Source organism: Cherax quadricarinatus, chromosome 25, assembly GCF_038502225.1.
Source record: "Cherax quadricarinatus isolate ZL_2023a chromosome 25, ASM3850222v1, whole genome shotgun sequence".
Lineage (NCBI taxonomy): Eukaryota > Metazoa > Arthropoda > Malacostraca > Decapoda > Parastacidae > Cherax > Cherax quadricarinatus.
The window spans coordinates 20981266-20995919 of NC_091316.1; the positions used below are offsets into that span (position 1 = coordinate 20981266).

Sequence of the window (14654 nt, forward strand, 5' to 3'; positions counted from 1 at the left end):
TAATTTATTTAATAGGAGATATGACTACCCTTTGCTTTTATGAACACTGCTACATGTTTTAGAATAGAATCGACCAATGGTGAACATATTTTGGTAAGTTCTTTGTCGTGGTACCAGTTCCCAATAACAGCAACAATTAGCTTCACAGCTGAACAGTTCTGTTTTGCGATCTTGCGTTTGGTTATTGCCTGTAGATTCTCATTTGGGTTGAGGTCAGGAGAGTTTTCAGGCCAATTTAGAACGCTTAGCCCCACTCTCTTCGAAGAATGTCAACATTTTTCTGAAAGTGACATGGAGCAGGATCCTGCTGGAAAATGCCTTCTCCATCAGGAAAGTCTATATCCTCAATGGGATGCCAGGATTGCCTTGTATGTCACTGTTCATAGTTATCTCAACAATAACAAGCCGTCCAGGTCCATTAGCAGTACAGCTACCCCAAAACATCATCTTAGGTGAGTGTTTTGGCGAGTGTTGAATGTGTCCATTACGAAGAGGTTCACCTTTCCCCCGTTTCACTACCACTAATCTGTAGTATTTCAAAATGAGCTTTATCTGAAAATACAACTTTTCTCCATTCATCTGTCTTCCACCCCTTACGATCGAGTGCCCACCATAGCCATTGTTTCTTCATAGCAACAGCCAATAATTGTTTCTTTACCAGTGTTCTGGAAGTCCTGCCAACTTCAAGGAGCCTTCGTCGAACAGATGAAAAATCAAAATTTACGCCAGCTGAAGCCAAATCTCTGTAGATCTTTGCCATTTTGGGGAGGATTTTTTACACTATTTCTTGTGATAACCTTGTCATGGTTTGTTGTCTTGCTTTTTTTTTTTTTTTTTTTTTTTTACACATCTTCCTCGAAGCAGCACTCCACAATTACCAGTGTCGTCAGTTCTCTTCAGAATCCGGCCAGCAGTTGACTTTGCTAGGCTCAGATTTTGGCGATCTGTCTGATACTCAAATCAATATGTTTTCCAAGAGCTACAATACTTTTGCGCTTCCTAGGTGTAACATCCATCATGAATTTCAGCAGCAATCGTGTACCAATGCCGTGGCGAAACCACATTCACTCACAGAGCATGTTTGCAGGAATAGTCTTACTGAACAACAGCTATTGCAGCATTGATGAGAGTCACAGGTTAACATCACAGCTGGATGGTTGCCAGAAGTAGGTAGCAAACTCTTTTGAAAAGAACCCAAACTACATTAAGCCGGAAACCAAGAAATAATATGAGATAATCACAAAATGTACTCCTATCCCAATTAATCTGCACACTACTGTAGTATCATGCAGTTGCTGCAGATCTGTAAGATGTATATACATGCTGCAAATCTCCCGCTCCACCCCATTCCAAAAAATTTACACGAAATTCTGACCCTATTATTTGCATTTTGCAGAAGAAATCGCAGTTCGTCAGACCAGGCGATGTTTTTCCAATCTTCAACTGTCCAGTTTTGTTGAGCCTGTGCCCACTGTAGCCTCAGTTTCCTGTTCTTAGCTGACCGAGTAGAACCCCATATGATCTGCTGCTGCTTTAGCCCATCCATCTCAAGGACCGACGTGTTGTACATTCAGATATCCTCTTCTGCATACCACTATTGTGATGCATGGTTGAGTTCACCTGTCAGATGGAGCCAGTTTGGACTGGTAGGCAGTAACTCTTTCATTAACAAGGCATTTTTTGTCCACAGAACTGCCGCTCACCAGGTGTTTTGTGTTTTTCACACCATTCTCTGGAAACTCTAGAGACTGTAAAAATTCCAGATCAGCATTTTGAGTAACTAACTACCCCGTCTGGCACTAACAATCATCCCACGGTCAAAGTCACTCAGAGCACATTTCTTCCCCATTTTGATGTTTAGTCCGAACAACAACTGAACCTCTTGACCATGTCTGCATGCTTTTAGGCATTGAGGTGATGCCACGTGATTGATTTATTAGATATTTGCATTAATGAGGTGCACCTAATAAAGTGGCAACTGAATGTCAGGGGTCCAAGACTGTTCAACTGCCTCCCAGCATACATTAAGGGGGATTACCAACAGACCTCTGGCTGTCTTAAGAGGAAGCTGGACAGGCACCTAAAGGCAGTACCTGACCAACCAGGCTGTGGTTCGCACGTCGGTCTGCGTGGGGCCAGCAGCAACAGCCTGGTTAATCAGGCCCTGATCCATCAGGAGGCCTGGTCATGGACCGGGCCGCGGGGGCGTTGATCCCCGGAACACCCTCCACGTATACTCCAGGTATATCAACTATAGACAGTCACACAAACATGTATACCAGTTTTGTAACTTAAAAATTATATCTGTGCTACGTTATTATTATAATCAATAAAGCGTTAAACCACTTTGTGCTACATTTCCCACTAGTCATTATTTGTTTTATTTCTAGTTTGCAAGAGAAAATCTTTCTCTTTCTCTGCTTACTATAATATATTCTGGGGGGTTATTCTGCCCCTGTATGAGGTAAGCTTGATCCAAGCATACAGTCACACGCCCCTTGAAGGGTCTGCAAGTGTGATGGTCCAGTTAAGGACGTTATTTACACGATCAACAGAATAATCAATGGTTGGGATAGCAGCTGTGGGTTTTTGAAACAAACTGAATCCTGTTGGTCACTTTAAAAACATAAGAACATAAGGAACACTGCAACAGGTCTACTGGCCTATGCGAGGCAGGTCCAATTCACCCACCGCCTTAAACCAATGCCTTGACCTAGTGAGGTCAGACACGTCACTCAATGGAGGAGCACTGCATCCGACCTAGTAGCACAAGCTAGTCATTTCCAACTCACACCCACTCATGTATTTATCCAACCTATTTTTAAAACTACACAACGTCTTAGCGTCTATGACGGTACTCGGGAGTTTGTTCCACTCATCCACAACTCTATTACCAAACCAGTGCTTTCCTATATCCTTCCTTTATGGGTAATGTCCACAGGTACTTCCCTTAGCAGCAGCAGTGGCGGGGAAAGCAACTCGGGGTTTCTGGAATCACCAGAGTCGCCCACCCCGGGATCACCACTCTTCTCGCCACAACTTGAGGATCGTCTCCGACACAGCGTCTCCTGCTTCAGGCGTCTCCTGAGGAGCTCCTCCCGTGCCCACACAGCCACCAGTCTCTCCTACCGCATCAGACACTCGAGGTACACCACCCACAGTACCATCACACACATCTATAAACAAGGGTGCCATACCTAGGGGTAGCTACCTAGGTATGATCCACAAAGAAAGACCATACCTAGCTTCAGTTATATTAGGAAACTCCATACCTAGCTGCATCTATATTATGAAGTACCATACATATTTGCAACTAGCCAACTACAATAGACTACAACTAGCATTAGTATATCAGTAGTGACCACATTTGCCTTTAGCTTAAAACGCAAATATTTGGTATCAGAGCAAATTCTATCTTACAGACTGCAGTGTTTTGCACAGACTAACACACTGGTAGAAATCTTCATGCAAAGAGGGGCCCAAGAGCTAGAACTCAATCCCTGCAGACATAATTAGAGGAATACAGTGTTTGTTTGTTGTCCAGGTACTGCGGGTGTTCCTCTGGCCACAGTATAGATAACATAGAAATGGTGGACGCCAAGGTGATGTACGCCAGCAGCCAGGACCCGACCTTCCCTCCCTCCGCCATGCTCGACGGGTATGTAGTCTCTCTGACCTTCCAGATCGGCGCCTTGATGTCGGTGAAGGGCTCTTGATCTTAGGAGATGCAACTATCCTTATATAACCTCACGCTTAAAACCCTTTCGAGTTTAATACACCCCTATCAAAGCAAATATTTTCCTCCATTCCTTGTACTTCAACCTTGTATTCATGAGTGCGGTAAACCCGTAAGGGTCATACGGACTCTGAAGAATGGTAGGTAATCAAGTTCCATTTCCATGGATTGAGAATCCTCTACCAGCATTATAGAGTAAAAGTGGACAAAAGAACTTATATGTACTCTGTAGGTAAATATGTTCCTCGGATTTTTGAAAAAGGAGGACGATAAAGTCATGATAGCTGTGGAGGATAGAGCTATGGGGATGATCGAGAGAGCACTAATGATGTTAGTGTTTAAGGTATTGTTTTGATGCGAAGTAATTGTATGTTGCCTGTAAGTAACGTTGTGTATGTGTCTTCTACAGGAGGCCGGACACGTTCTGGGCATCGAGTGGGCTGTTCCCTCAGGTGGTGGTGCTGACCCTGCCAGGTCTCACCTCTGTCGACTCTCTCACCATACTCGCCTACAATGGTACCTACTCTCCACCTCATTTGTCGGCTACGCTATACTTCAATTACTTTAAATCCCTCAGTGCACGTAGTCAGAACCTGGTGCTAAATTAGAGTTGATTCCTTTAAATTACTTTTAACGCATCGGGTGATATACGAATGGCCATCTCCAGCTTACTTGTTACTCGAAGCTTCACGAGCTGTACGGAATGCTCAGAGTGCTCTATCCAGATTTTTTTTGGCATTCTTCCTAGTGATTGTTGTTGTCTGAGCCATTGGTATTATGTGATCAGTTGCCTTCTAAGGAATTTTTTGTGACCACGTACAACACTGGGGATGTTTTGTGTCCGAGTGTTTCCCAAGGGGAATTTTGTGGTTAAGAAGTGGAATGAAATGAGCAGTGATACAGGAGTATACTCCACACAGCATTTGAAAAGTATATCTCAAAGGTATTTAACGTCATTTGATAGGAAGTTAAAAGGTGAGACAATAAGCCTCCCCTTCCCTCCCTCCTCGAGTGGTGGAAACAACTTCCACACACAGTTTTAAGAATAGTTATAGGGCTCGTGAGGGCGGGTACAGTGTGTGATTAGTGGAAAGGCAGGGGCCTGGAGTCGAGGCTCAACACCCAGCAGCTAAAAACAGGTTAATACGAACACACAAAATCAGGATTAAATAACGAGGCTATGGTCATAATGCTCCTCCTCTGCCGCTAAATGATACCGACGTTATTTGCTGAAGTCTAGCTAACCTTCTTATTCAAGAGTAGGGCAGCAGCACACTACCGATATGGAAATATAAACACAAATGCAGTATAATGTGATCCTTTATTGACAACGTTTCACCCACACAGTGGGTTTTTTCAAGTCACACACGGATCTACCTGGGGTTGGAAGATACGAGAGTATTTATAGTCATGTTGAGGTCAGGTGGAGAATGCTGCAGCATTCTCCACCTGACCTCAACATGACTATAAATACTCTCGTACCTTCCAACCCCAGGTAGATCCGTGTGTGACTTGAAAAAGCCCACTGTGTGGGTGAAACGTTGTCAATAAAGGATCACATTATACTGTATTTGTGTTTATATTTCCATTGTGTCGGTATTTTATACCATTTATTTCCACACTACCGATATACCTAATTTCATTTAATAAACCGACTTCACTTTTATGTTTATTGGCGTGCAGTGAGGAAGGTGTCAGTGGCTCGCAGCATCAAGACGCAACCAACAGACTTTGAAGAAGTCGTTCAAACAGGTATGCATTCACTTTGCTTTTTTTTTCTTGCTAACTATAACACGTTATACAAATATTGATGAAAGTCTCAGTTATATAATTTACTTTATTTGGTACCTATTGACAGTGTTTTCCAAACTAGTATTCACTGCGACCCTCGAGTAAATGACCATCATGCCTGAAGCATGATGGTCATTTACTCGAGGATCGCTAAAATGCCACAACCACATAACTCTATAAGCTTTACAGTTATCCTTACAATTACTCAAGTGTAAGAGTTGCACAATTTTCCATGTTTAGGATTTCAAACCTATCCAAAGAGGCAGTTTTCAGTTATTACGTGTAAACATAAGAACATAAGAACATAAGAAAGGAGGAACGCTGCAGGAGGCCTGCTGGCCCATACTAGGCAGGTCCTTTACAATTCATCCCACTAACAAAACATTTGCCCAACCCAATTTTCAATGCTACCCAAGAAATAAGCTCTGATGTGAAAGTCCCACTCAAATCCAACCCCTCCCACTCATGTACTTATCCAACCTAGATTTGAAACTACCCAAAGTCCCAGCCTCAATAACCCAACTAGGTAGACTGTTCCACTCATCAACTACCCTATTTCCAAACCAATACTTTCCTATGTCCTTTCTGAATCTAAACTTATCTAATTTAAATCCATTACTGCGGGTTCTCTCTTGGAGAGACATCCTCAAGACCTTATTAATATCCCCTTTATTAATACCTATCTTCCACTTATACACTTCGATCAGGTCTCCCCTCATTCTTCGTCTAACAAGTGAATGTAACTTAAGAGTCTTCAATCTTTCTTCATAAGGAAGATTTCTAATGCTATGTATTAATTTAGTCATCCTACGCTGAATGTTTTCTAACGAATTTATGTCCATTTTGTAATACGGAGACCAGAACTGAGCTGCATAATCTAGGTGAGGCCTTACTAATGATGTATAAAGCTGCAGTATGACCTCTGGACTTCTGTTGCTTACACTTCTTGATATAAATCCCAGTAATCTATTTGCCTTATTACGTACGCTTAGGCATTGCTGTCTTGGTTTAAGGTTGCTGCTCACCATAACCCCCAAGTCCTTTTCGCAATCTGTATGGCTAAGTTCTACATCATTTAACTTATAAGTACTGGGGTTATGGGCACTCCCAAGCTTCAGAACCTTGCATTTATCTACATTGAACTGCATCTGCCACTTTTCTGACCAAGAATAGAGTTTGTTTAAATCCTCCTGAAGTTCCATAACATCTACGTTTGAATCAATTATCCTACCTATCTTTGTGTCATCGGCGAATTTGCTCATATCACTAGTAATTCCCTCATCAAGATCATTGATATATATTATAAACAACAACGGGCCCAAGACTGATCCCTGTGGAACGCCACTTGTTACAGATCCCCACTCGGACTTAACCCCATTTATGGACACTCTCTGCTTCCTGTCAGTGAGCCATGACTCGATCCACGAGAGCACTTTTCCCCCAATGCCATGAGCTGCCACTTTCTTTAACAGTCTATGGTGCGGAACTCTATCAAAAGCCTTACTAAAATCTAAGTAAATAATATCAAACTCTTTATTGTGGTCAACAGCCTCAAAAGCTTTACTGAAGAAAGTTAATAAATTAGTTAGACAAGACCGGCCTCTTGTGAATCCATGCTGAGTATCATTAATCAAGCTATGCTTATCGAGATGGCTTCTTATAATCTCAGCTATAATTGACTCTAGTAATTTGCCTACAATTGAGGTCAGGCTTATTGGGCGGTAATTTGACGGTAACGACTTGTCCCCTGTTTTAAAAATAGGAATTACATTAGCCATCTTCCACATATCAGACACTACACCTGTTTGAAGAGATAAATTAAAAATATTAGTTAATGGTTCACAGAGTTCCATTTTGCATTCCTTAAGAACCCTTGAAAAAACCTCATCAGGACCCGGCGACTTATTTTGCTTCAGTCTGTCTATCTGCTTCACAACCATCTCACTAGTGACTGTGATGTTACATAATTTATCTTCTTCTAGCCCACTGTAAAAATTAATTACTGGAATATTGTTAGTGTCTTCCTGTGTAAAAACTGAGAGAAAATAATTATTTAAAATCAAGCACATTTCATTCTCTTTGTCAGTAAGGTGCCCATAGTTATTTTTAAGGGGACCTATCTTATCTCTAACTTTTGTTCTATAGACCTGGAAAAAACTTTTTGGGTTAGTTTTAGAATCCCTAGCAACTTTAATTTCATAGTCCCTTTTAGCTTTTCTTATCCCCTTTTTAATGTCCCTCTTAATGTCAATATACTGATTCATAAGATGACCCTCACCTCTTTTGATACGCCTATAAATTCCTTTCTTATGTCCTAGTAGATATTTGAGCCTATTATTCATCCATTTTGGGTCATTTCTATTTGATCTAATTTCTTTATATGGGATAAACGCTCTTTGAGCAGCATGTATAGTGTTCAGAAAACTGTCATATTGATAGCTCTCTTCGTCACCCCAGTCAACAGATGATAAGTGTTCTCTAAGCCCATCGTAATCTGCTAAGCGAAAATCTGGGACTGTTACTGAGTTATCGCTACTATCGTACTTCCATTCAATGCTTAATGTAATTGATTTGTGGTCGCTAGCACCCAGTTCCTCTGAAATTTCTAAATTATTAACAAGGGATTCATTGTTTGCCATAACTAAGTCAATCAGGTTATTTCCCCTTGTAGGTTCTGTCACAAACTGCTTCAAAAAACAATCCTGAAATACTTCTAAGAAGTCGTATGATTCTAAATTCCCAGTCAAGAAATTCCAATCAACATGACTAAAGTTAGTCTCCTAGAATTACTACATTATCGTGCCTTGTGACCTTAACAATTTCCTCCCATAGTAGTTTCCCTTGGTCCCTATCTAAGTTTGGGGGACGGTATATCACTCCTAAAATCAGTTTTTCATGCCCCTCTGAAAATTCTATCCAAACAGACTCTGTATATGTTACTTCAGACTTAATACCCGTTTTTATGCAACAGTTCAAGCGATCTCGGACATACAATGCCACCCCACCCCCCTTCCCAATACTTCTGTCTTCTTGGAACAATTTAAAACCCTGAATATGATATTCCGCAGGCATGTCCCGACTTTTTTAATTAAACCACGTCTCAGTTAAGGCAAATACATCAATGTTACCTGCACTAGCAACTAATCTCAACTCGTCCATCTTATTCCTAGCACTACGGCAATTAGCATAATAAACATTGAAAGACTCTCCTTTCTCTTTACCCTTCCTGCTCATTTCTATTTTTCTACTAAACCTATTACTGTCCTTATCACCCAAGGTCCCTGGCTTTTCAATATCTACCTCGTTCTTATTATTACTAGTTCCCCTAGAACTCGTAATATTACTACACTGGGACTTCACTGTTTTCCTGCCAAAACCCATACCACTAACTACTCCTAGTTTAAAGTCCTAACTGCTCCCTCCACTGCAGTTGCCAGTGCTCCCACCCCACACCTAGATAAGTGAACTCCATCCCTTGCATACATGTCATTTCTGCCATAGAAGAGGTCCCAGTTGTCAATGAATGTTACCGCATTTTCCTTACAGTATTTGTCCAGCCAGCAATTGACACCAATTGCCCTGGACAACCATTCATTTCCAACTCCCCTCCTTGGCAAAATACCACATATGAGAGGGTTCCCACCCTTACTCCTAATTATTTATATTGCTGACCTATACCTGCTAATCAGGTCTTCACTCCTACGTCTGCCAACATCGTTGCCTCCAGCACTGAGACAGATAATAGGATTACTCCCATTACCTCTCATGATGTCATCCAGACGGCTAACAATATCCTCCATCCCAGCCCCAGGAAAGCAAACTCTCTGTCTCCTACTCCTGTCCTTCAAGCAGAACGCCCTATCCATATACCTTACTTGGCTATCCCCAACAACAACAATATTCGTACCTTCCTTGGTGTCGTTCGTCGTGACGTTCCCAGTAGTCGACTCACATTCGTCGGGTAGCACTGAGAATGTATTAGATGTTTCCACAACAGTTTCCACGGAAGTCTCTTTCTTCTTCATCGTTTCTACCTTTCCATTCGTCTTCTTGATCGTCAACTTCTTTCCCTGCTGTCCAGCCACTGACCAGTTTCCCTTCTTGACCTGAGGACTCAAAACAGGAGGACTACTACGAATCTTTTTGTTTTCCTCGGTCAGTCGCCGAATTTCCATATTCGCCATCCTCAATTCTTCCTTAAGCTGTTGGTAAAGTTGCTCGATGGATGGCATCTTGCTTCAATTCTAGAGAGCGCGCAAACAGGTCTTCACAGAGCCAAGTACACGTCAACAACCAATTTGTTTAATAAAATTTCAAAATTCAAATTTACACAACCCAAAATCAATTCGAAGCTTCTTTTGAGGAAAACACCACCACCAAAAGTTTAAGCCGATTAGATGTTGTATTCTCGAGTTACTGCAGAGTTGTCAATTCCTGGTTTATTGGCAAATTTGCACCTGGATAAACGATGACCTAAGCCAACACGTAATGAGAGTGCAACAATATCTTTATCACCACATTTCATACAAAACTGTACTTTCTCTGCTCCAATCATAGATGAAACGTCCTAGTAAAGGTTGCACTGCAGTGTCTTTCTCACTAAATTTGAACTTGCACATGCTAAATATAGTATCTTTTTTATGAGCTGCATCAGTTATTAAAAGCTTAAGCTGTTTGGAACAGCCATATTTAAGTTATTTTAGTAAATCAGCACCTACACACATCAATAACAATCCCAACCCTTTTCTAAATAAGATACACCAGTGTTGAAAGTTTGAGCCCGATCAGAGGAGGCTTTCTCAAATTATCGCACGGAAGCAAAATACAGGAATGGTTTTATAACATGACCAGAGCGCCCCTGCCCATATCATTAGGTGCACAAACCTTTGCCTAATTACACTGCACCAGCGGTGAAAATTTGAAGCCGATCGGTTGTGGCATCCTCAAGTCTAACGAAAACCTATTAAGAAGAAAATTAATCAGGCAATCAGAGGTAACCTTTCAGGGATGCTTAATAAAAAAAAATACCACTACTACCATTATATTTTCAATGAAGTGGTTTCGTTTCTTCCCAGAGCTGCCACACGACGAGGGTAAACTGCAGAACTCTGTGTTGTCTTCTGACCAGATCACGGCGGCCCACCTCCGGATCACCATAGTGGAAGGTTGGCACATGAAACTTCCTAGCACTTCAACATTGTTTTTATGGTCACTGTTGTAATATTCGTCAGGATAGAGCCCTGACACAGGTCTAAATCTTTCGACGACCCGTTGGTACAAATTCCACATTCATGTTACTAGGTAGGTAGGTATTTGTCAAATCGGGACAGGCGTTTCCTGACGCGGTTCTTAAGTCCCACAACTGGAGCTTTTGGTCATCTGACCGAGGCCTTCCGCTGGCTTACCGGTCCCCCTCTTTAAAATTTATAGTCATAGCTATAATTTTTTTTCATGTTACTATTAACGCTCTTAATTATAAATTGTATCACGTAGGCTGATTTGACTTACTGTGATAATTATGTAATGTTTGGAAAAACATAGTAAAAGATTTATTCCTTTATTTACTGAAAAATTATATAAAAATAAATCATTAGAGAAATTTAAAAATCTTAACCTCTTGCATAATTCGTTTGCTAATATTTCAATTTAATTCACTTATTTATACATCAGTTTAGTTAAAACTGGTATTAATAATATCCGCGTAATACACATATTAAAGTGTATTCTTTTTCCACATTATTTGCAATATATCATTTATCAGGTCACGATCACTTTTGCTCGGTGCATAAAGTGAGTGTGGCAGGCTCAGTCGGCCAAGGGTACGGCGCAGACCATCCTGCACCTAACTTAACCAAGGTTAAAACTGAGCATCCACCTGCCGTGCCCAACCCACCAGTCCAGCAGCGACCCCGGTCTCCTGTGCAGGTAATGCTCGCTCCATCACCACCATCACACACGCTAATGTGACATTACCATGGCTCTAACGATTCATAACTATCCCCACAAACTGGAAACGAAACTTTAGCAACAATAATCATAAGATAGTCATGAGGACTCCGACCCTGGTTAGCCAGATGGTATCTCTTCACCTATCAAACTTCATAACTATGATAGTAAAACGTCCCCATATTTTAGGTTACATTATTCTTAACGCTGAGGGCTCTCTCTCCTTCATTATATGAGACGGGGAGGTGCATCTCTACTGTACAGGTAACACTGGAAGTCTGTTAAAGGAGGGATTAAATACATTCACAATTGAACAACTGACCAACTATACTAATACAGGAGGCAATTTTCTAAAATTACGGGACTTAGGTGCAATAAATCGTACGAGAGATTTTACCTTTCAATATGTAATTAACTATGAAAAAGAATTAATTTAGAAAAAATCCAGATTCTCTACAAGCATTTTTGTTCAGTTAGTGCGGGGAATGTGTAAGACACTGACACTTGAAATTTCTCACTTGGTGTGATGAACCATGAGAATGCTGGAGACATATTAAAATTTCTCTTGTTTTTAAGCCTCTCCTTTAATTTTGTATAATGTTTGTATCGCCTTTTCTGTAAGAAACGGGAGAAGATTGAATGTTAATGAGGTTCCCTGCATCTTTCTATTAATACAAATGGTAACCTGTTAGACAAGTGTAGAGTGCTCAGCTCAATCGAAAACACTTCATTTCCATTCTCAGACAAGGTAAATGGCATGGGAAAGTGTCTACACCTTCCTCAGTTCACCTAGCAGTAAATATATAACTAGGTGTTAGCTGACATACGTGAGCTGCATCCTGGGGGATGGTAGTATACGTTATAGGGCTCAATCTTGAAACGAGCTCTTGAAACAGCTCTCAGCCTGTAAGTTCAACAACTATGTAGTGTTAAGGATAACCCTTATTTTGATGCATGGTTTATCTACGCTACTTTTTACGCCATCGCTGTTTTGTGCATCTGATCACTTGATACTTTCACTCAAGCAACTCGAGTGTCAACATTGCTATTACTAATGCACAAATGTTATGAACTTTACCTCCCTTATAATCATGCTTTAAATTAATTTATATTTTGGGTATATAATATACAATTTGTTTACAATGGTTGTAATGAGACACGTTATAACACGTACAAAAAATTGCATTATGTAAATTTAATTTATAGCCTAATAAAAGTCAAACACTGACTTATTTCCATTAAATGTGATTAGTCTGTCTAGTACGGCATTTCTTTTTGATAAACTTCCATAGGAAGTTTAAGTGAATAATTCTAGACATTCATTTTCATATACCACAACCGGTAACATGTTCTCAAGCAGACAAGCTCATTGTCACTTGGCTCACCATACAATCTCAGTTAACTGAATGAAAGTGGCAAATCGGGACTTATCCATACACAAAAAAACCGCACATGGGAGGAGCTTACGATGACGTTTCGGTCCGACTTGGACCATTTACAAAGTCACATTCTCCTATGTGCGGGTATGTATTGTCCTGGGCGTCCGCTCGGGGAAGGAACACAAGATGGAGGGGCAGTTGCTCATCCCTAGAACAGGCCTCTGTTCCCTTGCTTTCCTAAAGGAAACCCTTGTATATTCTGTTTCACCCTCCTTCTCTCTATGGAAAACCTTGCTTATACCTCTTCCCTTCCTGGAAACCTTTGCCTATCCCCATTCCCTCCTGGAAATCCTTTACTCTTTTGTACCCTTCTGAAAACCTTTGCCTATTCTCTTCCTCTTTCCAAGCCCCTTTTGAAAACCCTTGTCTACCCTCTTTCCCTTATCCTGGAAGCTCTTGTCTATCCCTGTCCCTGGAAACTCTTACCTATTCCTTTTTCCTCTTGGAAATCCTTGCCTGTTCCCCATAAACTTTCAAGTTACTGTACACACGCATAATGTGGACAGTAGTCCAAAGACTACAGAAGCACATAATTTTCTCCAGTATCTTTTTATTTTTTTAATCCTTTACAGTAAAATTTTATCATTTAAAAATTAAACACTGACTACGGACTGGCACTAAAACTTCGCTTCTTTTTCTCTCAGGTGGATCCCAAGGCGGATTCATTGTCTGTTGTTGATGATGATGAAGACGAAGAGGAGGAGACCGAAGTCTTGCCTCCAACCACTTACATCCAGGAGATGGTGGAGGATATAGGCGACGACGAGGATTTCTAATTTTTATATTTAGGGGGACAGCGCGAGGCCCACAGAGGTCATGCAGTGCCTGGTGAAATGGGGAGGCAATCGAATCAGTTCACTAAGGGGAAGAATGGGTTAAATTCCTTGAATCAAGTACGCCTCCCCTCAAGGAACCTCCCTCGAGGGGACAAGGATATTTAACCCTCCATCAAGTTATAGACAATGGATATTTATACACAAATAACCCACACATAAGAGAAACTTATGACGACGTTTCGGTGTGACTTGGACCATTAACTAGCCATACACAAGCGCGAAGGGAAGGAAGCCAATATATATACGAGAGGATTGGGGGGGAAGGGGTAGCCAGGCCGGGAGAACAAGAGGAAAGAGGAGGTAGTAGTAATAGGGCTCCCTTTCGTTCGCGCTTCTGTGATTAGTTAATGCTCCAAGTTGGAACAAAACGACGTTCAAACTTTCTATGTGCGGGCTATTCATGTATTGTTCCAGTAACGGTATTGTGCCTTTTTATTTTGTAATGGATATCAATGTTCAGCAGCCACATAAGCTGTCCGTTCAGGCAACAAAGTGTAAATTGTACTCACTGCACTAATTAAAAATACCATGAGCCTACCAGACACTTTAGTTTCCCCATGAGTCTTCCCCAGACTCGGTTCCCTACAAGTCCACTAGATGGTTCGGTTCCCCCATTTGATTAAATATGTTGCCAGGTACTGCCGGCACACCGCTCTATGCCGCTGGTGATGCTTTAAATATACATACATTAAAATACAAGCCACTAATGTTATTCATTACACAAAACTAAGTTGTCTCAATGATAAAAGTGGAATAACGTAATAAGAGATACCCAATGTTTTACGAAATACTACAATAATACAAGGGTAACATAACCAAGGATGAAGATGCAGTTGCCGATGATTTTATCTCCCACACACACACACACACACATATATATATATATATATATATATATATATATAT

At 41.0% G+C, this 14654-nt stretch overlaps 1 protein-coding gene across 1 annotated transcript; it reads left to right on the plus strand.

The window, feature by feature from the left end:
* The first annotated feature begins 2776 nt into the window (after nucleotides 1-2776).
* LOC128689943 (uncharacterized) lies at nucleotides 2777-13892 on the plus strand. Its single transcript, XM_070088655.1, has 7 exons — nucleotides 2777-3146; nucleotides 3545-3658; nucleotides 4146-4252; nucleotides 5420-5488; nucleotides 10603-10692; nucleotides 11289-11452; nucleotides 13557-13892. Exons 1-7 carry the CDS (start codon nucleotides 2932-2934, stop codon nucleotides 13686-13688), a joined length of 891 nt encoding a protein of 296 aa, XP_069944756.1. The 5' UTR covers nucleotides 2777-2931; the 3' UTR covers nucleotides 13689-13892.
* Nucleotides 13893-14654: the final 762 nt, after the last annotated feature.

Bases quoted from the DNA above. Each gene is read 5' to 3' on its own strand.
- LOC128689943 (XM_070088655.1), top strand. From the start codon at position 2,932: ATGTCCACAGGTACTTCCCTTAGCAGCAGCAGTGGCGGGGAAAGCAAC. The intron at 5,489-10,602 runs GTATGCATTCAC...GTTTCTTCCCAG, and splicing joins TGAAGAAGTCGTTCAAACAG to AGCTGCCACACGACGAGGGT. The intron at 10,693-11,288 runs GTTGGCACATGA...ATCATTTATCAG, and splicing joins CCGGATCACCATAGTGGAAG to GTCACGATCACTTTTGCTCG.